Source organism: Chlorocebus sabaeus, chromosome 21 (genome assembly GCF_047675955.1).
Source record: "Chlorocebus sabaeus isolate Y175 chromosome 21, mChlSab1.0.hap1, whole genome shotgun sequence".
In the NCBI taxonomy this organism is placed as follows: domain Eukaryota; kingdom Metazoa; phylum Chordata; class Mammalia; order Primates; family Cercopithecidae; genus Chlorocebus; species Chlorocebus sabaeus.
This window is the reverse complement of record NC_132924.1, coordinates 94,374,647-94,401,499: the sequence shown is the minus strand read 5'-3', so window position 1 is coordinate 94,401,499 and position 26,853 is coordinate 94,374,647. Positions and strand designations below refer to the sequence as shown.

Here is a 26,853-nt window from a genome sequence, read left to right as displayed (position 1 = left end):
AGAACTTCACAAAAACTCACACAAGGTTTTTCAAGTATTTATTATACTAACTTGGAAAAAAATTGTTGCTGTGGTTAAAAATAGTAATATCCAAATGTATCTTTACATGTAAGAAGTTAAGTAGATGGCAGGAAAAGTCCTTTTATTAAGACTGTAAAAGGATAGATTTTCCAGATATATAAAATGTCAAAAGAAGACAAAGATTGGTTATGTAACTGGTGTGGTTTCCTTTTGTCTCAGTTCAATCTTGTATAGATTGTGCCAACTTAACTTGAAAGCAATAACTTTATACTGCATTTTCAGATACCTCTTTAAAATCAGTTTTAGACATGAAACAGTGCTCATTTAATGTTAAGAATTTTCTTTGTTAAATTGACTTTGACATAGTTTTGAAATGGTGCTTATGGGCTTATCAATGCATATTTTTTATTTGTAATCCGATGCTGTCCCAGAATAAGTGTATTGTAATATGAATGTTAAAATTGAACAGAGAAAGCAGGAAAGTAAGTGGTATTTGGGAAATTAAAGAAAAATTGAACCAGAGTCTTTATATTCCTGAATTTAATTGGATTAATGTGAAATTTATCATTGTTCTTTCTATATTTGACTTGTTTTTAAGTGAATCAGCTATTTTATAATTTTATGATAGATCAAAGCTGAGTTCATTTAGCTTGTATTGCTCTTTATACTTTAAAAATTTACATAAATTATAAATAACCTGACCAACAAAGTTATAATTTCAGTTTGGTAAACAAACCGTCCCTTAATGGAATGCAAAATGTGCCGTGTTCAGTTAGTAGAGCAATTAAAAGTGGAAATTCATTTAGAATACTTTTTCAAAGGAATATGAGAGAAATTGCTTGTGTTGATTAGGGAGAAGATTTGCCACTTAAACCTCTTCAATTATTTCAGCCTCTTGTACAGCAATAAATCCCTGTAAATTTAGAGCTATAGAGTAACAAATTGCACCTTTGCATTCTTCAAAAGGATTCTCTCTTCAGAATGATTTTTCTACCACGTACGTGATTTTTGATGATCACATGTTATAACTAGTTAATTTCTATTTCCCTCAAAACTCTCTCAATTTAAGCCTTTCTCTGCTTGCTCCTTATTGTGATCCTTTTTTTTTTTTTTTTTTTTTTTTTTTTTTTTTTTTTTTTTGAGTTTCCAGTCAAAGGCTAGATGGAGTGAAAAGTAAGCAGGCTTGGCGAGGGAGTATCAGTCATTTGTTGCTAGACAGCATGAAGAGAGCATCAAAGGATGGTTCAGGCAGCATGGTAAAAGCCCTCCAGGGAATCTAAGAGGCTCTTCTGCCATCAGAACCTTCCTCCAGGCCAGTGAGGGAGCAGACACCTTGAGGGAAGCTATACTGGGGAAACACTTGGAACAGTTAGATATCTCTTCTATGAGCGGTCAGAAAGGAAAAGGGACTGGGAAGTTCTCAGGTTAAAGGCAGAAGAGGTGTTTCTCTTGGGCTTGTCCCATGGCAGTTTATAAGCAAAGTTAGCATGGGGAAGACATCTTCACAGTACAACTAGTTCATGGGTGCCACTTGTTGCCATTACTAACCTCACTGTTCAGCTCTGCATCTGTTGTGCCAAGCACTGGGGTGCATTTAATATTGAAAGAACAATCTGAAGCTAAATTGATAAAAGATACTTCCTTTAGTCAGGGAAAATTGACTTACAACCTGCAAGCTCATAAGGTTTCATATAGTCTGCCCATATTTCCTTCACTTGATAGCCAAAGAGAAAAAGGGCTGAAAAACCTTTAAAATAGGAGAGAATTCTGTAGCGGGGAGACAGTGTGGCATAGTGGTTAAGAGTGCAGACTTGCCTGAACATTCGTCTCTTCCACTGTGAACTACTTGAGGACTTTGAGGAAGTCAGTGTCCACCTGTAAAACGGGGATAATACCAGAATGTGGTGCCTACCAAAGTGCCTGGCACAAAGTACTCATTCAGTGCAACTGCTAATATTGCTGTTATTAACCATGTGTCTTACAGGCATCTTAGCCCAAAAGAAGATGTAACAAGTCAGCCTCTCTGGCTTTCCAGTCCCATCATACCCAGCCAGAAGGGAGCCATTAGATGACTTGAGCAGTAAGATCATGGGAGAGGATTCATTCATCTCTTCACCTGAGTTTCTCCTTGATCTCCAAACTTCTAACTTCATATTCTGCCTGCCTTTTCACTTATTACACATTGACACCAACTCCCCTTCATAGGTAGAATTCAGGCTTTTGTGTATCTCCAGGTAGCTAGCATTTTAAATGGTTAGTTTATCTCCATGTATTTTGGTGTCTCTTCAGGTAGCTAGCATTTTTAATGGTTCTACTTGATTGCTGGTCTGACGTTTAGGGGAAAGTATGTGACTTAAGCCAAAGAGGCTGGGAGCCCTTGCTGACCTCTTCTTGTGACAGCAGCAGCTGGTTGATGAGCCTCACTAGAGAGTGCAGACCTTGATCCCTGCTCCTAATGACCTCACCACCCCACTTCCCGCTGCAGGGCAGGGTGGCATCTGATCACAGTGGGGAAGGTGCTGGGGCTCAGCTGCCGCTCTCTGATGCAGAACAAACTCAACAGTGAGGCCAGTGACTTCCCCACCAAACTGTAGCCTCCTGTATCACCCGTGGAATAAGATGGCCGATTTGGACATCTACCTGTTGAAAAGAATTGCTCTGTTTTCCAGAAGTATATCCCTCAAAGCAGAGGAGACTAATGCTCACCCTTGGGAATCTTGTCTTTTAGCAAAAAGCCCAGTGTGAGCCTGTGAAGTTCTCTGATTGTAAAACTTCACATGAATTTTGCCTTTTTTATTATTATTATTTACAGATGTTGGTATTAACATGGAAATCTCAAATTATTTTAAATTTCAACTCCAAAAACTACTTAGCTTGTGTGTGCTCTGTTTTTTTGGAAGGCTGGTTACAGAAGTATTATGTGCTCTATTTGGCAAGAACAGAAAGGAATCCCAAGGAGAATGCATTGTGAGTCCAAGCTCTGAGAAGAGGAGAGATTTAAAAGCAAATGATGGTTGGGCTATGGTTAGAAATATGTTGGGTTAGTGAGTGGAGAAGGCAGTATTCCCTGAGAGTTGTGGTTTTCAGTGGGTAGAAGTAGGAGAGTCAATTGGTGAGGATTTCCTTAAGTGTAAGGAATGAGCAGGAACTGGGCCCTAAGTCCTGCCTCCTCCTTACCTGGGGAGTACAGCCTGCCCCAAATGGCTTCCTGTCTCCCTTAGGGAAAGGACTTAAGATTTAAGGTAAGTGAGCTCATCCCTACACTTCTATGGAAATCTGAAACTTTTGACCAAGAATGAGATTGACAGCTAATTCTTGTGGAACTGTTAAGACCTTACAAAAGGGTGTTAAAGTTATATTATGGAAATAGTCTGGATTAGGTTCCCTGTGGTTTATAAAGCACTGGGTGTGTTGGATATAGGCACAGTCACAGGAATTGTGGCAAGTGAAATTTTGAAATCATTCCTATATTTTAAAATATAGTTTCTCAAAAAATGATGAATTGGGCATTTGGGGAAAGCAAAACAACTTTAAGCCAGTGAAGGAAATAATTTCTCACACTGAGAACTGAAATGTATCTTTCAGTTTGCAAAATTCCTGTACCCATTAAGTAGGTGACATGTTAGAGAGGATTTATCCCATTCACTTCTGCAGGTTTCCCATTTTGCTATTGTGTCCTGTGCTATTTCTTGTCTTGCATAGAGCCTTGTTTGCCAGGGAGTTTGAGATAAAACAATGACAGTGGATAGGACTAAGAGAAAGTAAGGATTATGTACTGGCAATACATAGGTAGTTATTGATTTCCATTTTGTATATCTACACCTTTCATTGGTTTCCAGAGAATTTGAGGTGTATTTAAATGTACTAGTATATTTGGTGATATTTCTCTCACCAAAGAGTAATTAGGGGCAACAAGGATCTGCACTTTCTTCTTGGTTAAACAGGGCCAAGTAAATGTGGGCCATGATCATGGGTATCAGGTGGTTACTAGAATGTAGAAGGAAAGGCTTCTTGGCCTCTGTGGAGTAGAGTTACCCTGATGGTTCTGAATGGCCATCTGACAGGGAAAAAGGCAGCCCTCAGCCACTGCCCTTTGTGCCTTTCCAATTCACATACACGAATCAGATGCTTTTACTTACTCTGCGAATTATAAAGTCACACATGAAACTTTAGTTTGTGTTGACTTGATTCTCCTTTATTACTTTACAAGAGAGGCCACTTTTGCTAGTATGATTTTGTTTCAAAAGGTTTTAATCTGGTGCAAACCACCTCTAGTGGTTTTCCTTTGGATATGAATGTAAACCATTACAAATAGTAAATTTTAATCCATCTTTTAAAAATAACACCTTATGTAACATTTGGCTGTAAGCACAACAATAAAAAGGATGTAAGTATTTATTTTATGTCACACTAAATTAGTTTGATCTTTCCCCCTAGTTATTTTCTTTTGGAATGGTTGTTAGATTCTTGCACAATCCAACTGTTAACCACACTGCAATCTAAAATAGAAGTCAGCGTAAGTCACTTTGGGCTTAGAAATCAAGAGGCAGTGTATTTTAATTTTATTTCATAGTAAATTCTAAGATCTCAGCTCTCCCATCACTTCGCTCCCTACTTTTCAACCAAGTTTATATAACCAAACCATGAAGAACATCCTGTAACTTTCATTACATTCATAAATCCCCTAAACTCTTTAAATGGCATATGTTTGTAAACACAGTCTGACAATTTTGATACTGTGAGAAGCGCAATAACAATGCAGTGGTTAAGGGCACAGACATTGAAGCCAGATCATTTTGTGTGACCTTGGGCTGGGAACTTACTGTGTGTCTCAGTTTCCTCAGCTGTAAAATGAAAACCACAATAATGTACCTACTTTAAAAGGTTGTTGTGAAGATTGAATTTTTATATGTATCTCTCTATATATTTTTTATTTAGACTAATACGGGTACATACTAAGTGCTATGGAAGTATTTGCTAATATTATTTACTCTTTCAAAGTAAATTAGTCCTTTCCTGGTGTATCACTATGTTCCTTGTCATGCCATGCCATGTGTCATCATCATCTTGCCCCCAAGAAATGTCATGATTTATCACATCTGGTCTATAGTAAAATTTAAATTAATTTTAAAAAGGAGACAGCCAACTTTCTTTAAGAAGGGCTTGTCTTGAGGAGTATTTGAGGTTTCTGGAGATAGGATTCAAAGTTTTCTTCCCTCAAATCACCCAAGGTAATCAGTGTTCCAGGTCACTACCCGCCTCTAAATAGTGAGTTGAATTTCTCAATCTTTGATGACCTTTGGGAGGTGATGCAAAAAGGATAAGCAACTCACCAAATTGCGTAGAAATAAATATTTTGATGAGAAGCTTTGCTGTTTCCACCTTTTAAACTAAGTAAAAACAAATATCATATTAGTACTAACTGTCCTGGAGAAAATTAAAGTGTGTTTTAAAATCCTTACTGTGCATATCACATGGTTTTAAAGCTGCCAAAACATAAGGTCACAGCATCTAATGTGTATAATTAAAATTTTATTGTTATTTTTAATATAACTATCATAGTCTCTTAAAATACAGAACAAAATGACTATCATCCAAATTGTGAATAAAGAAATAATGCAGTTGTGTATATTAAAGAGAATTAATGTGTTGTTAATGTTGTGTAAAGTACTGTTATCAGGAAAATTATTCAACTTCCTAATCCAGATGTTACAGATAATACCGTTTAATATGTTTTTCTTGACTTCATTTCAGGATGAATCATTGCCTCTTACCATTGCCTTTATTAGGCAGTTCCAAATTTACAAAGAAGTTGAACTCCTAAATTGAAAAGTAATCCACTGGAGCACCTCCCTTCGCCCTTTAACATTATGCAAGGTATTTAAACAAATCAAAGCACCTCATACCCACATACATAATCCCCAGTGCTTAGGGCTTGCTTTGTCTGGGGCGAGCTCCATGTGATACCAAAAACTGTCTCCTAAACAACTCACTAGTACTAAGACGTATAATGTCTTCGCTGCCCAGCACCCAGGAACTCCTTACTGTAACATAACACCCTGGTTTCCTTTAGGAAAACCACTCCCCTCTCTATTCTCACGCCGTGTAATTTTAGTTCCGGGGAATCCCACTTCCACTTCCAGGGTCATGATGGCCTTAAGATGGATCAGTGTAGCTATGGCTTACCCAAAACTCCCAATGGTCATGGTGATTTTTTCAGAGAGGCACATTTAATCAGTTAGAACCATTGAGACTCAGAAGACCTTTGCTGAACCCTCTGAGAAGGAAAAGGTTTTCTTTCCGTCTGTGTGAGCAAACCAGGAAAGAACCTCTCTTTCTTGAGGATGGGACCCCTCTTCCCTTAGAATGAGTGATAGGTAGGAGAATGTGAGGTCTGGAAGTATGGCAGACATGTTGCTAAGAAAAGTAGAGAGCCGGGAGATGCTGGGGGTGGGAGAGTTCGGAAGAGGTTGGGACACAGCACTGCGTAGACCCTGAAGTAGAAGACTTGGCTAGTAGCCAGCCTAAAGATATAGAGAGACCTGAGCCCAGGGAACACGGTGTGAGCTTATGGATCAAGCTTCCCCTGAACCAGTCACAAATTTGGAGTTTTTAGTTACTGAGTCAACACATTTAATGTTTAAATCAATCTGGGTTGAGTTTTCCATTACTTGCAACATAAGGGGCCCTAGTGAATGCAGGCAATGTGGTTTAGACTAGATAGGAGACTCTGGGTCCCAGAATTGTGTTCCCAGGAGCACCATGGTGCTACATCTACCATGACTGGGAGTGGGATGGAAATGGGCTAAGAGCAGGCTGTCAGCCAACAAGACAGGTGATGGCCGGGCGCGGTAGCTCACACCTGTAATCCCAACACTTTGGGAGGCCAGGGTGGGTAGATCACTTGAGGTCAAGAGTTTCAGACCAGCCTGGCCAACATGGTGAAACTCCATTTCTACTAAAAATACAATGCCTGTAATCCTAGCTACTTGGGAGGCTGAAGCGGGAGAATTGCTTGAACCCAGAAGGCAGATGTTGCAGTGAGCCAAGATCGGGCCACTGCACTCCAGCCTGGGTAACAGAATGAGACTGTCTAAAAAAAAGAAAATGAAAAAGACAGGTGAGAAATATAAGGATGGCTTCCATGGTGATACCAAAGGTGAGAAGAAAAGAAGAACCCAAAGATACAGGTTTGGAATTAGGAGGAGTTTTTGCTTAGGCATCCCAGAGAGAGGTGCCAGAATTAGCATCACTGTTTTAAAGGAATGGCTGAACAGTAATCGAGTGTTTGTAAATTAGAGGCTGCCTGATTCTCACAGTCAGTTGATAAGGTAATTATGAAAGGTTTTCTAATTAATAGAAGAAATTAGTTGTTAATAGACACTACGGTCTTCTGTTTTTTAAAAATGGGTGATTATGTTCAAAGAAGATAAAATAGATTTACTTTGAAAAAACAGGCAGGAGAGAGTGTCTATTTTCAGATTATTCTATTCAATGGATGCTAAAGACTGGAAAACCACTTTTAAATATGCACTATATTCGTACATTTGCCATTTCTGTGTCTCTCATTTAGTAAATAATAACTTTGTCAAACTTTACAATCACAGTTAAATGCTTAGTCTTGATTTTAATATTAGACCTGAGACATTTTCCATGGATTTGCTCTTTTTCAAAAATTGTTTCTCTGTCTCAGTGAATAAAATTAAAGAGAAATAGAATGAAGACGGACGGGCAGGGAAACATTTCTTTATCTTATTAATAAGAAAATGAATATTCTCTTTGTCCATTCTGAATTTAGAAAATCTATTTTTTCTATATAATACTGAAATATTTAACAATTCATAAAAAACATAAGCATTTACATTAAAATACAACCTTAAATAGAGCCCTGTAATTTTTACTGGGAATCTTGTAAAATATGATGAATATACATGCATGAATATTAAAACAAAGACCACTCAACACTCAAATAGAAATGCAGCATTACATAAAATATAATAAATATCCAGGATATCCAATCAAACTGATCACTATTCTGATTTCGATTTTTCCAGTTAAGACTTTTACTAATATAATTTATTATAATAACCTTATGAGTTAAGCATAACTAACGTGAAAAGAGAATTCAATTAACCTTACTGCTGAAATAACACAGTTTTTGATATTTTGCAACATATTTTAATCTATAACATATAAAACTGTCATTTTAGCAAGAAATACACATCCATATAACTAACTGCTAAGTTAAATTCTCTTCGATGTCCAAAAAAATAGCGTTAGTAGTATGAAAAAAAAAAGCTAATCTTATTTATGAGATAATGTTACTGCCTTAGTTCTTGGGCTTTGTCAATAAATGTTGTAATATAGATCATATAACTTAAGTACTGTATTTACAAAATCAAAACCTTTTAAACAAAATACTATACAAAACACTGTCTTTATACATTTAAAGGGTGCTTTTCTTTACAATGTATGAAATTGTATTTTTACCTCACTTTTTACCTCTACTTTTCCCACGTTTCAGGATCCTCCCCCCTAGTATCTCAGAGGTGGGTTTTTAACAGTTGAAACTGGTCTGTGATAAAAGTATGAATCTAAAGATCAAAGATTGCTATATACCTTATGGAGGGTGTTCCAGATTCTCCCAGTGAAAAGGCACTTAAAATCTAAATCATTCATTTTACTTTTTACATATTGATTCTTTGTCACTAAACATCTGTAACGACCATTTTTTTAGGGATATTGTATCACTTAAGAAGATTCTTTTTTTGGAATCCTTTCTTTGGAAGTGCATGAAAGGGTAAGTCAGCACCCAATGCTTATGTTAACTTTTCAACATCTTCTGTCTACGCACAAGCAGTATGATTTCTTCAATTAAAATACTGAGAGAATAAATGAGATTCATGTTAATGTCTCCTTATTGCTCTAAGAGGTGTCTTTTAAAAATGACTAATGTTCACCCACCATTATTGAGTCCTGTAACTAAGTTCCATATTCAAGGATCTTATCCTGAGTGTGGCAGGCCTCCTGGCATGAGGGATCTTTCCTGTTATTTCTTGCTTAGGAAACAGATTATTTTCCTCGTATGTCAATATACATTCCCCAAATCACCAAAAGGTGAATATAAACCTTTTCAACATTAGAATCCCAAGAAATCCACACGATCAATGGGTTGATCAGATAAAGGAAAATATGTCGATCAGGTAAGGGAAACTCTCAGAGAGGTCCAAGGTTCTGGGGATTCCACTGCAAAAGTCAACTTTACTAGCTGCACAGGGAGGGGCACCCTTCTGGTTGCAATGCCATTGTGTATTGCTGAGGCATCTTGTCCAAGGCTGGATGGAGTGGTTACTTGCAAGTGTGGACATCAGTCATGCTTTCACACCTCCTGCAACGGACATAGCAGCACCAGACGAACTTACACTCACACCTCTCCACGTGCCGGACCACGTGGGTGTTGTAACCTCGGCCACAGCAGAGGAGGTTGCAGCCATCTGCACCCTCTGATGTACGGTTGCATTCTCTGCCTTGTGTCCCTGGGATTCCCAGTTTCTTATCTTCTACACAGTAGTTGGGAGACTTATTAACATAGAGCAGATCATCCTTGTGGATTGGTATTTTCCTCTGATCTTTTTCTCTTCTGCGCATTTTCCTCTTTATTTTGTCTGATATTTGGATACTGTTTTCATATTTATCCTTCAACAAATGGCCAATCTTTTCAAAAGAAGACATGGTTTTCCAGCATGTTTTCACAGCACAGGAGCCGGAAACTCCGTGGCAGCGGCAGTCTACTGACATCAACTTGGCGACAGCCTGAAACCAACAGTAATCGTGTTCAACTATCAATCATAAAGTGTTTTACTCAACAGCAGAAGCACAGTTAATCTAATCACTTAACTTTCTGGCTCTATTTCCTCTTGAATAAAAATGATGGTTTTGAACATAAATGATCTTTAAAATTGCGTAGGCTTCAAATGTTTTGTCCTTTTGTTTTCGTCCCAAATGTTTTGTCCAAATTTCTTGACCCTTCAGAGCAAACCTTTCCAAGCTGTACTTAAAGTAGTGGACCAGACTAATATTATTGGAGATTACCTGCAATAACAAAAGGAAATGACTTCTATTTCTAATCCCTGGTCTAATTTTGAATGTGGTAGGATACTCATGCATGTCTGTATGTTCCTGATACCATTCAACACCTTGTTACTCAGAATACAGCTCAGGGACCAGCAACACCAGCACCACTTGTGAGAAATGCAGACTCTCAGGCCCCACTCTGGACCTACAGAACCAAAAGCTGCATTTTAACAAGATTGTCATTAAAATTTGAAAAGCACTGAGAGAGAAGTTACCCTCAGCTCTCATGGTGCATAGAAACATCATGGAACTTTACAAATAACCAATGCTGAAACCTCTCAGATTCTGATTTCATTGGTTGGGCCGGGGGTGGGGTGTCCAGGCCATGGGACTTTCACAAAGCTGCTGAGATTATTTTAATGAGCATCCAGGGATGAGACCTATTGATTCAATTGAGAGTTCTCAAGTTTGATCACTATGAAAGTCAGTTACATACAAAGGGAGGGGTGGAGGTGGTGAACTATGCTATCCTCTGGTTCCAGGCCACATGAGAAACTATGACAAATCCGGTTTAGTTGGTCAAAAGGAGAAGGGGCTACAGTATGGTGGCTCCGCCCAGCAAATTCTCCTTTTCTGGAAAATTAATTCAAAACACACGCCCTATCCTTGATGAATCAGTAGCACTTTCCTAGCATGGAAAAGAGGATAATGTTTATGTAATTTTTTCAATTATAAGTGCTAAGTTCAGTTGAAACAGACTGAGAAATTAAATGAAACTACATAGATTTGTAATAGTCCAATGCCTGGCACACACTATGGTCTAAATAAAAGCCCCTTTCTCTGAAAAAGAAGGTACAGTTAGAGTTGAGATAAACATTTCCAGTAAGGCTAAGGGTGCAAAAACAATATAGAGATTTCAAAAGTTTGGGGCTCTAATCTCTTACATACCAGGCTAGCCAGCATAGCTTCCTTCAATCCCCAGACGATGGCAGAACAGATTAATAAATCATCAGGGCTAGCTGTGGAGTTGACGTTCTGTCAACATGCTGGGTAAAATGAAAGATGGATCCATCCATTCAATAACTTGGAAATTATGTATGTAATCTCACCAAAGAAAGGAAAAACCTCACAGTTTAAATTACAATTACAATTCTTATCAAAACAATAAAATGACAGGGGTCTACACTTTGCTATTTCGTACCAAAGCTGACATTGACATGTTTGCAGAGTATTATGTTTTCAAACAAATTTTAAAAATGTCTGAACTATCTAATGAGACAATATGACACACAAATAATAACATTTGCAACCTTAAATAAGAGCATATGGTATTGATTTATGCAATGCTTGATATTTCTTAGTAGTGCACATAAGCTTTTATTGAATTCAGAAAACTAAGAAATCAATAGATGTATCTATTTCTTCTTAACCCGGGGCAAAAGGTGTCCTGAGATGGTATGACAGCAATTTATAAAGTATGACACAGAGGCGTGTTTCTTTAAATTTATGGCATTTCATATTCACAAAACCCTCAATTCTTTAAAACATTTCTGGGCAATAAAATGTTCAGATAAATGTGATCTGCCTACCTTTGTTCAAGTTTTAAGCTCCCAAAGGTTACGAGGAAAAGCTTAATCGGTGCTGGGTAATAACAAAGCATAATTGTCCAAAGAACACTAAAAACATAACAATGTATGTTTCCACGTTTAAGTTGATCAGCCTTCTTTACAATCATCATTTAGTGATTTAAAGCTGTTTCTCCCCTGGATCATGACTGAGGAGCCGACTTTTTCTTTTATTAGCCAATTCAGACATCATGTAAGATGTTGCCAATTTGTACAGCATGAGGGACAGAGTAGATGCTCATCAAATATTTGTTGAATAATTGGTCCAGCTCGCTTGATCAGTTTTATCTCATCCTCTGTTGAATCAAGAGGGAGTAATAAAAACTACCTTCTTAAACACGTGTCACTGCTAAGAGGTTAATGGTATTGTTTTGAGCCGGCTGGGCTCTCTCTTTCAATTCCTTAGCTTTAGCCTCATCCACAATAGTGTTATTCTACGAAAGTTACGCACTACATCATGATGAAGGATCAAAAGAGAGACTGATTTTCACATTCAATTACATCACCTGCTGAATTTGTATTGAAATTACAGAAAGGTTTCTCTCCTAGAAAATTAGTCCTTTTGAATACAAAATGGAATTTATAATTTTTCAGTGATGACAATTTAAAGAGTTTTATTCTATTACCTTTGAATTATAGGTGTCCCTAACAATAAACATAATAAAAGAAATAATATCTTTATTATATATGATATATATTATTTTTGTATCTTTGAACATCTATAGAGGTATATACATATTCTTAGAATATTTATAGGTATATCTATCTATCTAGCTATCTATATATATACATGTATTTTAGGACAGAAAGATAAATGAAGTTCAAGGAAAAAAATATCAATAACCTGGCCTGGAATTTAAAATATTATACCCCCATAATACTCCAAGGAAAGAACTTGGACAATCTGGAGTTAGAATAAAGCAATGTAATCACCACACAGAAATGATGAAATGCAAAATTCAAGGACAGATAAACGCACACACATACACAAAGTTTAATTCTACAGAATTAGAATTCTGCTTCTCAGAGCACATTTTAATAAATATTTTATCTGATTCAGTTTTAGAGGAAGAAATTTGTTGCACACAGTAGCTAGTTAATAAGCAGTTACTTATTATTTCAATTTTACAGAAAAATAAAGTCTGGTTAAGACGTTTGTCTTACATGAGTAAAGCTGGTGATAAATAATACAAGGTATTTATATGCATCAGGATAATTTTAGTAGAATAAGGAAAAATAAAAGTGGAAAATGCAAGTATATTTAAGGAAATTGCACGAACATTCCCCCAAAAAGTGTATTCTGGAGATTTTCCTCCAGGATTCTTAATTAATGTTAAATAGCCATTCTGAATTACTGCGATATCACCATCATTTTCTGCTAACAGGAACATAAGAGAATAGCAAAGGAATGAGTGCTGTGTGGTTATGAGAAAATTCCTTTCTCTACTCTAGTTGAGTTGTTAAGGTTTATAACGATATTAACAGAGGAATGTTTTGTTAACTATTGCAAACAGATGTGCACATTTTGGTGGAATATTTTTAAACTATGTCAGAGCAATCAGGAGGGTAGCATTTAATCTACTGGATTCCTTGTGTAAGTTTTGGTTTGATAAATTTCTAATGAAGTGAAATAGGAAAGATGCATCATTAATACTTTATGTAAACATAGAAACCGCTTGAGAAGTGGTTTAAGAACTGATTGGTTCCACGATTTTGACTCAGAGGTAATGTGGCAATTGGTGATTGTTTTTCAGTAAATTACTTTGTCTGAATTTTACAAAAATGGCCAGAAAATTGTTGTGGAACGTTTTGTGACTAACATTTCATTTTCTCAACTATCAGATGCTCTAAGTTTTTATAAAAACGGCGACATGAGGTTGGATGGGTGTACATCGGATTCCTGTTCCTCTGACCCATTTTGTCCCTTTCTGTCCAAAAATATATTCGAACCTACTGAAAAGCAAAACACTATGTGTTGTTCAACTACTTATAAATATTCTTGGAATAGGTCAATGAAAATTTGGGATTGCGCCCTTCCCACTTTGTTGAGTTACTCATCATAAAACAAATTATGGGGTAGAGAAACTTAAAAGTTTATGAGGTGGACATGGGAAGAATGGAAATATTTTAAGCACACCAAAAGAAATACCCATAAATATTCCAAGTCACATTATTCCCAGAAGTTCTGCCCCTGGAAGACATCACATCATTCTGTTAGCCAATCACCATTCGGCAACATTATTCTTGGAGTCATAACTTTAGGAATGGTGTCAGAAACCAAGTGGGAATCAGAGTATTTAAGGTTAGCGGTTAGAAAATCATCTATCCTGCTCACAGTACTACTAAGCGCCAGTACCCACATTTCTCTGAACGCTTTCCTACATTTTGAGTTTGTGATTTTGAGGCTAAGAAAATCAACTCAATTGAATACAGACCTGGATTTTACTCAGAAGAATATGCCTATCAGATTAAAATCCTAATTGCCAGTGTTGAAAAAACTGACTTGATTGCTCGTCCATGTTAGACAATAACCAGGAAACTTCTTTTACAAAGGTGTTTTTTTGGTTTTTTGTTTGTTTGTTTGTTTTTGCCACCAACAGAAAGAAAAATACAAAACTATGTGGAATTATAATACCTCATGAGAAAATAAAAACAACAACAAAAACACCAGCATAGTACCTACCAAATAACCAGGTAAATGTTTTCTAATATTTTAAGATTTCATCTAAACGTGAAACAATATGAACCAAAAATGAACAATGTGAAAAAATGATTCAGTAGAGAAAACTCAGAGATTTACACAAAATGTACATATATGCATAAATTGAATTGTTTTCAAGCTAGTTAGAATAATAGCAAGAACCTAGGTAATGATAGAAAACTATTTTTGCCAGCAAAAATAGATTAACATTAATGGTGAATAGGAAGTGTGTTTTTAATAAAATCAGAATATAAATAATAGTTTAAGATTAACGTTAACAGTTACAGAGAGGAATATTACCACCTAATTTGAAAAACACACAGTATAAAATAAAACCAAATAGCTGCTGAATATTACAGTAAAAATATATTTTAGAATGCTTTAGGGTTTTTCATAGGTCCCAAGATGATTTTATTTAAGAGAATCAATCACAACATGAGTTTTTGTGTTCTGAATTTCTAGTTTATTAAAAATCTACCAAATTTACTTAAAGAATGGCTAAAGGAGATTTAAGGTCTATTGATAACAAACACTCATGTATTTGTTTCCTTGCTTTAAAAATACATTAATTTGAATAATCTTATCTCTAATTTTAACTCCAGAGTTTTAAGAACATATTTTTTAAATTAATATTCTAGAAATAATAAAAATTCCCTTACTGTATAATATTTATATTGAAGCAACGTCTCACTCATTTTTTTTTAAATGTAAAACCTTAAGAGTAAGAGACATGTGCATAACTATGGTGTTGGGCAAGAGTTATTCTAGTGAAATAAACTTTAAAATTTTTATAAACAAAAATACGAAAAGGTTACATAGCTATTTACTGACATTCCTACTTTCTATTTTGCTATTTTGAATTAAATATTTAAATTGAATTAAAATTCAAATTTGAATTTGAAGTCTTATGGTGATATATTTACTGACTTTTCTGTTTTTGTATTTTAAATGGACTAAGTAAAGAAAACTGGAGGTAACTTGTAGCTATTCTAAATAGGTTCTATTTATTCACTTTCCAAAAATGGAAAACAAATGCAACATACACTTTTAAGATTCCTAAGAGATATGGCAACTTGTTTTATTTATTTCAGAAGAATGTGGCAAATTGCAATAATTACTTCTGGACCTTTATAGGTTATTGAATATTTACAAAAATATATGATACGTGCTAATATTCCTGTCCTGAAAAAGTTTATTACAACATAGAAAATATATATTCATACAAAAGATTTAGACTCTTTTAGAAAAGTCACTATGAATTGCCAACTAGGTCAATTATGTTGTAGAACTCAAACTTTATTGTGTCAATATTCACTAACGTGAATATGTATGTCAAATTTAGCTACAAGAATGAGGCATTTTAAGAAAACAGTATAAAAATGTAGAATTCATAAAAGATGTCAATTACATAGCAGTTCTTCAAATGTACCTCCTCTGTATCTTTAAGATACCGATATTTTAAAGTATCTATAGATTTAATGTATCTATAGCTTCTTTATGCTTAGGAGTATTTATGAATTTTAAAAATTAACCTACATTGCTTTATAATAAAATAACTATTTCCCTTTAAAAAAAAAAAAACTTTCCTTTACAAAAAATATTAGTTAAAGGTATGTATTCCCTAAGAATGTTTTCTAGAAAAAAGGTAAGTACAAAACTGACAACATGGTTAGGAGCCATTGCCATCTACTAAAAAGTAGATTTTTAAAAATATAATAAAATTTCAACTTGGGGAAAATGAAATTTGACTCAGTCCTATTAGAAAGGCATACACTGTAGACCCTATTCTGGCTCCACGACTAAGGGGGTAGAACCAACGAACCCTACAGGCATTGTGCATCTATTATATTATAATTAAAGTTTTAGAGATACACAGTATACAACCACAAACACATCCTATAACACGGTTTAACTCATATCAGAGAACCAAAATTGTGGTTAGTACATATTCATGAAAGAGTAAAAAAATATATATATATATAAAATACACATATGTAATTTATATGCAAATGTGAATACACACACACACACACACACACACAAACACACACACAAATGCATATTTATTTATTCTAATCAAAGCCTCCTATTCATCCTCTTACCAGAGAAGGAAATTTTCAGTTGCTTACTATGGATGCTTTAATGCATATATATTTAGAAAGGATAATTTTCTACTGCTGTAGTCTTTTAAAAACAATATTAATTTCAGGATCCCACTTGAGGGCTGCCAGTGTTTGGTTTTTAAGTCATTTGGACAGTTTCATCTGGATGTGTAATCCTAGTTATTTACCTAAAGGCACCGAATTTTGATTATTCCATTTTCTAATACATACCTGCCTTCCAGCTTCATTGTTATGTAGGTTCATTGCTAATAGTACTTTGTTTTCTTTGCCCGTGGTGTTTCTGATGGGGAAATCTAGGAACTTTCTGCTGAACCACATGCCATACTGGACATCATCGGAACAGCCCCCCCAGTGCCATCCTTCACTTGCTGAGCCGCCATTCTGCAAGGTGGTGTCACAGGAACACTCTGTCATGTTGCCTGCACTGCATGACCTGGTCACAGAATGCACCAGGCCTGCAGCCATCACAGCATAAATAAATGCTGTCTCTTTGGTGCCTAGAAAAAATATAAATTGCGAAATTAGAGACCCAGGCAACTCTCTGTTTATGTTCAGAACAAAGCCTCCTACTCATCATCTTACTAAACAAGTAATTTTTCAGTTGCTTACAATGGATGCTTTAACGAGTACACATTTAGAAAGGAAGATCTGCTCTTGTTCTAGTCTCTTAAAAAGCAATATTAATTTTCAGTATTCCACTTGAACAGATTGTCGTATTCTACATGGTCATACATTATCCCTTTACCTTAAAATCATCTCTTTATTTTTTAAATTTGAAATGTATGTTTGCACCCAGTTCAGTGCATAGTTGACAGTCATAGCTCAGTAATACATGCTGAATTAAAAATTCTTTGCACAGATACTGTAAACGGTAATACAACACCCAAAGAAAACTAGACTACTCTTCTTTTTAAATTTAAAATGTGCTCTCACAGAACACAAGCTGAACATTTTGGTGTGATTTATCTGCATAAATAATACGTGTCAGAATGAAAATTAAACTAAGGAAAGACCAAAGCAATTAGTAAACGGTGCGGTATACTTTCACATTAAAGATTAATCTCACATTAACATGAAACGGTTAAATATTTGATATAGTATTAGCTAGTCCTCTTACAGTCTTAAGGCAACGAAAGGTAAGATAATTAAAATATCACTAGCAAAAACATAATTCTATTAAAAAATATTGCATATTGAAAATAATGCTTTTAGCACACCTGTAGTAGAGTTTGAGCTAAAATCTTTGAAAATTAAAGTCCATTTAAATATTAATAAAGTGGACTAGAAGGGAATCAGCAGGCGACTTTTTTTTTTCTTTCCAGATGTTTAGTTTGGAGTAGAAACAGTTTCATGCCCGTTGTCCAATAAACCTTTTCAACAGCTGATGCATTTCAGCAACTGTGAAGAACACATCTATTTTCTCTTTATTTCTTTCTCTTTCTCTCTCTCTTTTTTTTTCTCTTTCTCTACGGGGGCCAGGGCTCCTTCGGAAGGGCGTGACGGCCAAAACGCCGCGGGGGAGGTGCGCAGCTCGGCGGGGGTGCGCGCAGGGACTCCGTGGAGAAGGGTCAAAGGCGCAGGGGGAACGGAAATGAACATGAAAAACGACAGCGCATCTTTCAGCGCCCCAGTCCGAACATTCTTTGGATCTGCTGATATTCCAGGAACAATCCTGGCTCCCTGTACCTTTATCCATACCAAGTCACTACGCACGTGGAAGTAGAACTTTGTTTTCCTGCAGCTTCCCGCGCCGCGGGAGTGCGCCGAGGAGGGAAGAGACAGAAAGGCCAAAGAAACGAGGAGCGCACAAGTGGTCCTGCTCAGGTTAGCCGCACGTTAGGTGGTCACGGACAGTCGCTTTAAAAATCACCATTATTCTGTCAACTCGGTGCTCATAGGAGCCAATAAAGGTGGGGCTTCGCTGCAATTAGCCACTTGTCCAGGACTTGGTGCGCAGCGGAGTTGGTTAAATCAAAGCAGATGCGGCAGCCGCATTCCCCGCTGCCGACATCATGTTTCTCCAGCTGGTCACCCACGTAGGGGGGCGCTACGGGGTCCGAGGGGGTCGGCGGGCTAGGAGAATTAGAGTTTTTTTTCCGACTCTGGCGGGGCACCGCAGGAAAGAGGAAGAGCTCCAGCCCCGAGCGCTCCGCTCTGGACCTGGGGAGTCACCTCCCTCCAAGCTCGCACCTGCTCCCCAGGTCTAGCCTCTGTAGCTCTCAGTCCCCGTGCACTAAAGGGCCTCTTTTGGAACTTAGAGAGCTACAGGACCATATAGCACTATTTACTTTATTTGGAGGCACCAGTGGAGGAGTTGTCGCCTTCCGTCCCCCAACAACCCCTAAAGTCCCAGGACTCACCGCTGCTCAGCTCGTAGCCAAAGAGGGGGCTGGCGCCCATCGGGGCGGTGGTGGCAGCAGCGGTGATCATGCAGTTCCATCTCTCGTGTCTGAACTGACTCCTGCACTCCTGAATGCCCAGCCGGGCGCCCTCTCGGATGCTCGGCAGCAGGTACGGCTTCCTCTTGCACAGCTCCTTCTGGCGGCTGTTCAGCGGCAAATTGGCGCAGCCCAGCTTCTCCGGAACCCCGAAGGAGGCAATGCCCAACCACCTGTAAGACACGGCCGCCCGCAGAGTAAGCCGCTCCCCAATCCCAGATGTTTTCCGAAAAATTAGGTCACTCGTCCGAGGGTCCCCGCCCTTCTCCCCCAGCCTCAGTTGAAAGTTCCCTAGGATTGGGCACCCCTTTTGTCACCTACGCGATGCGTCCCTGCTACCTTCATACTCACATCCAGTTTCCTTGGGCTCCGTAGGGGAACAGCACGAGCAGAGCTGCCCACAGCGCGCACAGGCGGGCCAGTCCCAGGAGCGCCGCCCTGTCCATGGCCCCCGCATGGAGTCCCCGAGACCAGCCGCTCCTCTTTTGCACGCCCTCCCCAGAGGCCCTTCGGGCCGCAGGTCAGTTGTCCAGCACCAAGTTATCCCTCGCCCTCTTCCTCCTTGCATACAACATTAAAAGCCAGCAGTCACAGGGGCTCTCAGCAGCTTCGCCCTCGTTTGCAGGGAGCTGTAGGAGAGGTGGAGAGAGCAGCTTTGGGGCTTTCCTCCTGCGCAGAGGTGGAGTTGTGCAGGAGATGCGCGAGCGCCCCTCGCATTCCTAGGTGAGAAACTTCTGTTGATGTATCCGCGTCTCCATCGCCCCCGGCCTCTCCTCCCATCTCCTCCCCCTGGCCGAGCCTGGCTCCTGATTGGCTGAGTAGCGGCCCCGCATCTCATCATCTCGGGACCTGAGGCTCTCATTGGTGGAGAGCGGCTCCGCGGGGGGCGCCCCGGCCCTGGCCGCAGGGACAACATGTCCAGACCCGGGTGTGTCATGAACTTTCCTGCTGTCACAGTCTCCTTAGAGCGGGTAGTTGTGGGGTTGATTCAACCCGAAGACTGACAGGATGCTTCTGTCTTAGCAACCTTGGAGGAAAGCGTGGGTTTGATGAGTCCCACCCATCCCACCAACATCTGGGTTACCCTCTGGGTGTAGTGGCTGGAAAATGTCACTGCCCTTCTTTTTTTCTTCTCCTTCACCTCATAGGAGAATAATCTTTTTGAGTCAGAGTTGGTACCAAACAAACTGACCTTCCAGTCCCCTGCTTGAGGTCCCACTGTCAGGAGACTTTAGAGAGTGGGTGAAGTGCTGTCAGGCTTACAATCACTGTCATTTATGTATGCATTTATTTTGAGCCAAAGAGAAGATTCCAGTCTAGCATCTCATCTGCCGTATTTAAGTCGTGCTCTGTGATTTCCTTTTCCCTGTTTGTCTTATTTCCTGCCGTCCCTGAGAACGCTATAAGTCCCCTGCAGAAGATGGGGACAAAGAAAGTGAAAGCTGTCTGGAGAGTTCTAGAGTACATGAGAGATGTGCTCTGACCTTTTTCTCCAGTCCTACCTTACGATTCTCATGGTGGGAGGGTGCCCGCCGTTCTCCCCAAGCCTCAGTTGAAAGTTCCCTAGAATTGGGCACCGCTTTTGCCACCTACCCGATGTGTCCCTGCAGGGCAGGGCTATATATGGAAGACACATTTTTAAAAACGTACTTATTAAAAATAAGTACACGTGCTGTGTGCCTAGTCCTGTGGGAATTTATAAAGACAAGATCTCTTCCCGCAACTGTGCAAATAAACCACACACAAGTGTAAAAGAAAATAAGTTTAGATGATCAGTAAGAGAGATTAAAGAATCTAGCAGGGTACTACTCCCTGGGGCCAAAGATAGTTCAGAAGCAGGAAGCCTTCTAGTGACTGGCAGATTTGGAAGGTTAGTTAATCAGTGTTTGATAGGATGGAAGGTCTCCCAGAGTTATCTGAAGGCAAGGGCAACATGTTTAGCTGTGGTATTGGAAAAGCCTACCTCACCTAATTAGACACAAGAAATGTTTCTAAGAAGTGTTATCTGTCCTTAGAGATCTTTTGAAGTGTTAATACATTCCTATGGTGGATGTATCAGCTCATTGGGTGCCGAAAGCCAAAATTACTTAAATAAAGGATGTGGGGCGAGGTGCAGTGGCTCACACCTGTAATCCCAGCACTTTTGGAGGCCAAGGTGGGCAGATCACCTGAGGTCAGGAGTTCAAGACCAGCATGGCCAACGTGGTGAAACCCTGTCCCTACTAAAAATACAAAATTAGCTGGGTGTGGTGGTGCACACCTGTAATCCCAGCTACTCGGGATTCTAAGACAGGATAATTGCTTGAAACCAGGAGGTGGAGGTTGCAGTGAGCTGAGATAGTGCCACTGCACTCCAGCCTATGGCACAGAGTGAGACTCTGACTCGAAAAAAAAAAAAAAAAAAACAGGATTTGATAACATTAGCTGCTTATCTCCTATATCAAACAGCCTAGAACAATAAAAGCTCACTGAAATTTTCATCCTATCCCACTCACTTCCTTATCCAACAAATGTGTATTGAGTGTACACTATGTACCAGGTTCTAAAGCCACATTTTAAAGAGTCAAGGAGTCAAGTTGATGATAGGATAGAGATACTAATCCAGAAATGTTTTGGCTAATGGCTAGTGGCCTCTCTGAAAGTCAGAGCCTTCATCCCAGCTCGCTTTATTCTGTGAGCTTCTCCAAGACGGACCGTGGTGGATTCATTGCTGTACCCCTGCCATTGAGCCTAATACATGAGATCCTGTTTTTGAACACAATTTATTAAGTGGATTAACTATGAGAAACATCCTGAGCGATATGTAAGAGGCCTAAATGCTGGAACTAGAGTATTTACTTCATTTCAAGGGGAGTTGGAAGTGGGGAGGCAATCTTGGGGTTGGGAGTGCTGGGCAATATCCATACCTTAGGCTGATTTTAGGGCCAACAGTGGTAGATGCTTTAAAGAGGTGTTTGATTTTTCAAAAAATCAAAAATATATATTGAGTCTCCATTGTGTGTTAGAAAGTGGGGATAGCACTTACTCAAATGATTGTGGAATTCACAGTCTACTTGGCAAGACAGACAAGGGAGTAGGCAGCTAAAATACAGTGCAATAAATGTATGAGATAGAGTGCTGTGAACACACAAAGGAAGATTACGTATTTCATTCTTGAGGATCAGAGTGGGAAGGAGACACTTGAATGTTACCTTCATTATTATTCTGGGTGCCATCTAGGCATCCAGATAAAGTCTTTGGGGTGCACTCAGAGGGTATTCTGTCCTTAGAGTCCGAGACCACTGTGTCAAACGTTTTCAAACACAAGACACAATTTTAGGGCCTGAGTGGTCTTGCACCTTTTTTGTATGGGCTAGAGCCTTAGGGATCATTCTGTCTGTGTCTCCAAAGCAAAGGAGGCATATTTCTGGGAGCTGACCCAGCTGAAGAAGCAGACTTTTCATTCCGTGAACAGCCATTTGAATGATAATTTCGTTCCAGGCGTTGTGAACTTTCATGTTCTGAGAGCTGCCATAGGCCCCCAAATCCCTCTTACTCTTTACTCTCTTTGTTTGTCTCTCTGTCTCTGTCTCATTCTCCATCTTTCTCTAAACAAAATTGACACTCACTTTACATATGAGGAAATTAATTTGGGGAGATTAAGAAACTTGCTCAAGGTTACTCAGCTAATAAGTAGTAGGGTAAAAAATAAAAACAAACAAAACAACAACAAAAAAAACCAATCAACCTTTAGAGGATCCTCCTTTTTTTTTTTTTTTTTTTTTTTTTTTTTTTTTTTTTTTTTTTTTTTTTTTAGATGAGGTATCACTCTGTTGCCCAGGCTGGAGTATAGTGGCTCTATCATGGCTCACTGCAGCCTCAACTCCTAGGCACAAGCGATCCTCCCCCTCAGCCTCCCGTGCAGCTGGGACTACAAGTGTGCACCATTATATTCAGCTAAATTTTTCATTTAGTGTAGAGACAGGGGTCTCACTATGTTGCCCCGACTGGTCTCAAATTCCTGGCTCAAGCAATCCTCCTGCCTCGGCCTCCCAAAGTGCTGGGATTATAGGCAGGATCCATGGCACCTGGCCAAGACCCTGTTTTTTTCACTACAACATACTGCTGCATAACCTAATTCAAAACATATATGTGTGTGTGTGTGTGTGCGCGCATGTGTGTGTGTGTAGAGAGAGAGATGTTAGGTGTTACATATATATAAATTTTTTTTCCCCAATCAAATCCCCAAATCTTAAAACTCAGATTATCGGGTCTTTGGGTCAAAATTTTTACTGGCGTCTATGGTTCCTTACATCACATTTCACAGATCTCTCCATTGAAACATTTAAAAAGTTGTTTTGTTCTCCGAAAATTAACAAAACCCACCCTAGGGAGGTCTTTTGAGAAGCCCCTGTGAAGATGGTCTCCCTGAGGCAAGTGGTGAGCTGCATGAGTGCCTTTCCATCTTTCTGGCTTTGCCCTCTGTGGTTTTTGCAGGCTGAGAGGGACAGTGGAAAGAGCACTGGGCTGGGTTGGGTAACTGGGGCTCCTGTCAGCAGGTGATGATCGTGTACTACTCATTTCAATTTTGAGTCTCAGTTTTTTCATTTGTAAAATTATCAAAATTTCTTTTTCAGATCTGAATCTCTTACTGGAGCAGCCATAGGGCTGGAGGGAGAAGAGTGGTACGTGTGTGTGTGTGTGTGTGTGTGTGTGTGTGTTTGCACATGGTGAGGAGGGGGAAACTGCATTTGCTAGGGGACTGCAGGAGGAGGAAACCCTAGCCATTGGCAGGACCTTGTCTACCCGAAAGGTGGTTCGGTCTGCAAGGTGGCATAGCCAGGGTTTTTCGGCCCACCATCTTGTATTAATATCTCCAGCTTCACTGTTGCTTCTGGATTTCAAGGAAAATGAATCTATTTTAATTGCAGAAATCATTTAAAATGGTTGAATTTTAAAATATAATCTTGTCAGATCATATGAAATTTTATTTGGAGATGGAAGAAGTTACGGATATTTTATCCTGACATATGAAAGTGAGGGACTCTTTCATAATTGAATTTATGTCTATTAATATAAAGCGTTCAACTCTACTCTCATTGGAGGGGATTATGCTGTCTATTTAGACTTGATGAATGAAGTAAAAGGTCAATTACAAACATGTATACAATTGCATATTTCAAATTGTTTATTTCTTTCACAGCAAGCAGGAGCTTCATTTCCTATTTATTATATTTTGTTTTGTGACTGAAGAGAGGACAAAATATTCACTGACCAATAGAATGTGAGACCTGAGGTTTACTGTACTATATAAACTTTTTAAGCTTCTAGTGTCCATATGTATAAAATGTTGTGAAGATCGTATTATTAGTCATTTAATAAACACATAAATGAAATCTAATATTATGTCATTTCATGATCTGAGCACAGCTGCCTAGATTTTGACTAGTGATGTTAAGAAAATCACCATGTGACTGCAAGTTTGCATTGGTTACTGAAGCACCTGTAGTCTCTGGATTCCACATAGAGGGCATACACTTAAACTCGTTTTCCTAGTCGGAGGTAAGGTGCTCTGAGCTGTATTCTGGGAAAAGGAATTAGGGAGGGGAGAGCCAGATTTCAAGCATATTCATTTCACTCAAAAGAGCTCTCTCAAGATGCTGAATCTGTGACTGTTGTCATCTCCAATCAGCTGAGCCAACTGAACCAGATAAGTAGCTAGACAGCAATAAATCCCATCTTCCGCCCAAGACAGTTGTAGATTACTAGTTGTAGAAAACAGGGGAGCCTCTTCCTTCTGATAGTTTCTCTCAGTCCCTGGGAAACTCAGCAAAAAATGTCTGCCTGCAGAGATATGCCTTGGACTCTGCCTCTGGCAGCCCATCAGAGGACGAGACTTCTAAGGGCCCTGTTGTAAGAATTTCTGCCGCAGATCACAGAGACTTATGTGCTGGAAACTGATACCAGAAGCACCCCAGCTGGTCTTAACTCCCATGATAGAACAGAAGACCAGAGGTGACTTTTTACATAACTGGGTCCCCATCCATTCTATTTTAAATTCCACCTGGATGCTACAAGTGTGGAACAGAGCACAGGCTTGTGACCACTGGCTCTCAGGAGGGGGTGGAGAATGGCATTCTGGATAGCCTGCTGTCCTTTAGTGGCCAGAAAAACCCGCAGGAATGACAGACTTGGAGAAACAGAGGAGACACCAGTGATAGTCCCAGGAGAAAGAGCAGGAGTTGGAAAGGGATGATGCTTTGCTTTTTAAATTTCCACAACCACAAAAGTTAAAAGTTTTTTGTTTACTCATCCTAGCAATTAAGGTTGAAGGAGGCTTGTAAAGTGTTAGTAGAAAGTGACTTATCTCTTACCAGCATTTCCCCAGCAATCCTTAAAAAACTTAAAATAAAAAAGAGGGTACCTCAAGATTTTTTAAAGTGATATTTTGTAGGAATTATGCAATCTTTTTGGAATAAGGGAACAAAAGTAAAAACATTCCTTGACAAATAAGAGTGGTCACTTCATTCAGAGGGTGAAAGTAAGTAAAATGCACAAAACTGGAATATATTGGTTGTTTTGATTCTTTAAATACTTTTTCCCAGTAATTTTTTCCAAATAAAGCAACTTCATTAACTAATGAGTGATTTTAATGTTGTCAAGAAAATTAAGAATCTGGCATTTACATTGCTTAGGGTAATATTTATGGAGTAATCACTAGGCTGCCTATAATTGTAAAAACAAATTTGCCCTTCTTGTAGGATTTTCCTAACAAAGAATAATTAAAATTTCAAGGGGGCCAGGTGTGGCGGCTCACTCCTGTAATCCCTCATGTTGGGAGGCCGAAGTAGGAGGATCACTTGAGCCCAAGAGTTTGAGACCAGCCTGTGCAACATAGGGAGACTCCGTCTCAACAAGTAATTTCAAAATTAGCTGGATGTGTTGGTGTGCACCTCTGGTCTCAGCTACTCAGAAGGATGAGGCAGCAGGAAGATTGCCTGAGCCCTGGAGGTCAAGGCAGCAGAGAGTCCTGTTTGCATCATTGCATTCCAGCTTGGGTGATAGAGTGGGATCCAATCTCAAAAACAAACAAACAAACAACCAACTTCAAGAGAAAAGCCATTTAGAATTGACTGCATCTATCCTATTCTGTTCATTGTTCTGCAAAATTATAGTCAATGTCATGTCATAAATGTTTTTCAGGCAACAAATGCCAGTCAAAAGTAAGCAATTGCTGATACTGCTTTTGTATCCAAAGTCATTGTTAGAATTTCTAACCATTGGTTACTGTCCTCATTATGAGTGGGGGCAAGTTGAGATGGAGGCTTTTAAGTCTGGCCAAGCAACAAATGCCATTTGGTGTTTACTTGTATCTCGGTGTTCACATTTAAACTTGACCTTAATATTTTCCTCCCTAAAATCTTTAATAATTTATCTACTCCAATATCAGTTTTAAACCCTTTGGTTTGACTTCTAAAATCCTTTATTCAGGATTTGTCCATAACTGTCATTTCAGATAAAATTCACTCTGTATCCTTGAACTCATTCTTCCTAAGCAAGAAACCTTCTGTCATCCCTTTTCCATAAGCAGGACCTGCATATTTGTCTTTCAGTTTCTTGAGAAACACTGCCTCTATGCCTAGAAATTTCTTTTCTCTCCTTCCATGTACTCAAACCTATCTACCCATCTTCTAGGTCATACCACTTTAGGAGTTAACCATGTTAACGTTTCTGTCTGCCCAATTCCTATATCACCTGAGGTCCCTACCACAATATTTATCACTTAATTTACTTTTGCTAATGGTCTAATGTACCTCAGTTGTCAGTCACCAATTAGATTATAAAACATCTTTTTGAAAATCATGCTTTAAGTTCTGGGATATGTGTGCAGA

General features: G+C 38.8%; 1 protein-coding gene across 2 annotated transcripts; it reads right to left on the bottom strand.

Annotated features, from left to right (window-relative positions):
- Window positions 1-7,622: 7,622 nt before the first annotated feature.
- WNT16 (Wnt family member 16) lies at window positions 7,623-23,412 on the bottom strand. 2 transcript variants are annotated; one of them, XM_007982726.3, is made up of 4 exons: window positions 23,348-23,412; window positions 18,905-19,155; window positions 16,755-17,041; window positions 7,623-9,834 (listed from the first exon to the last, which is right to left on the bottom strand). In XM_007982726.3, exons 1-4 carry the CDS (start codon window positions 23,410-23,412, stop codon window positions 9,370-9,372), a joined length of 1,068 nt encoding a protein of 355 aa, XP_007980917.1. In that variant the 3' UTR covers window positions 7,623-9,369. The 2 variants fall into 2 exon arrangements, with proteins under 2 accessions (XP_007980917.1, XP_007980916.1); XM_007982725.3 differs by lacking the exon at window positions 23,348-23,412 and adding an exon at window positions 19,334-19,672.
- Window positions 23,413-26,853: the final 3,441 nt, after the last annotated feature.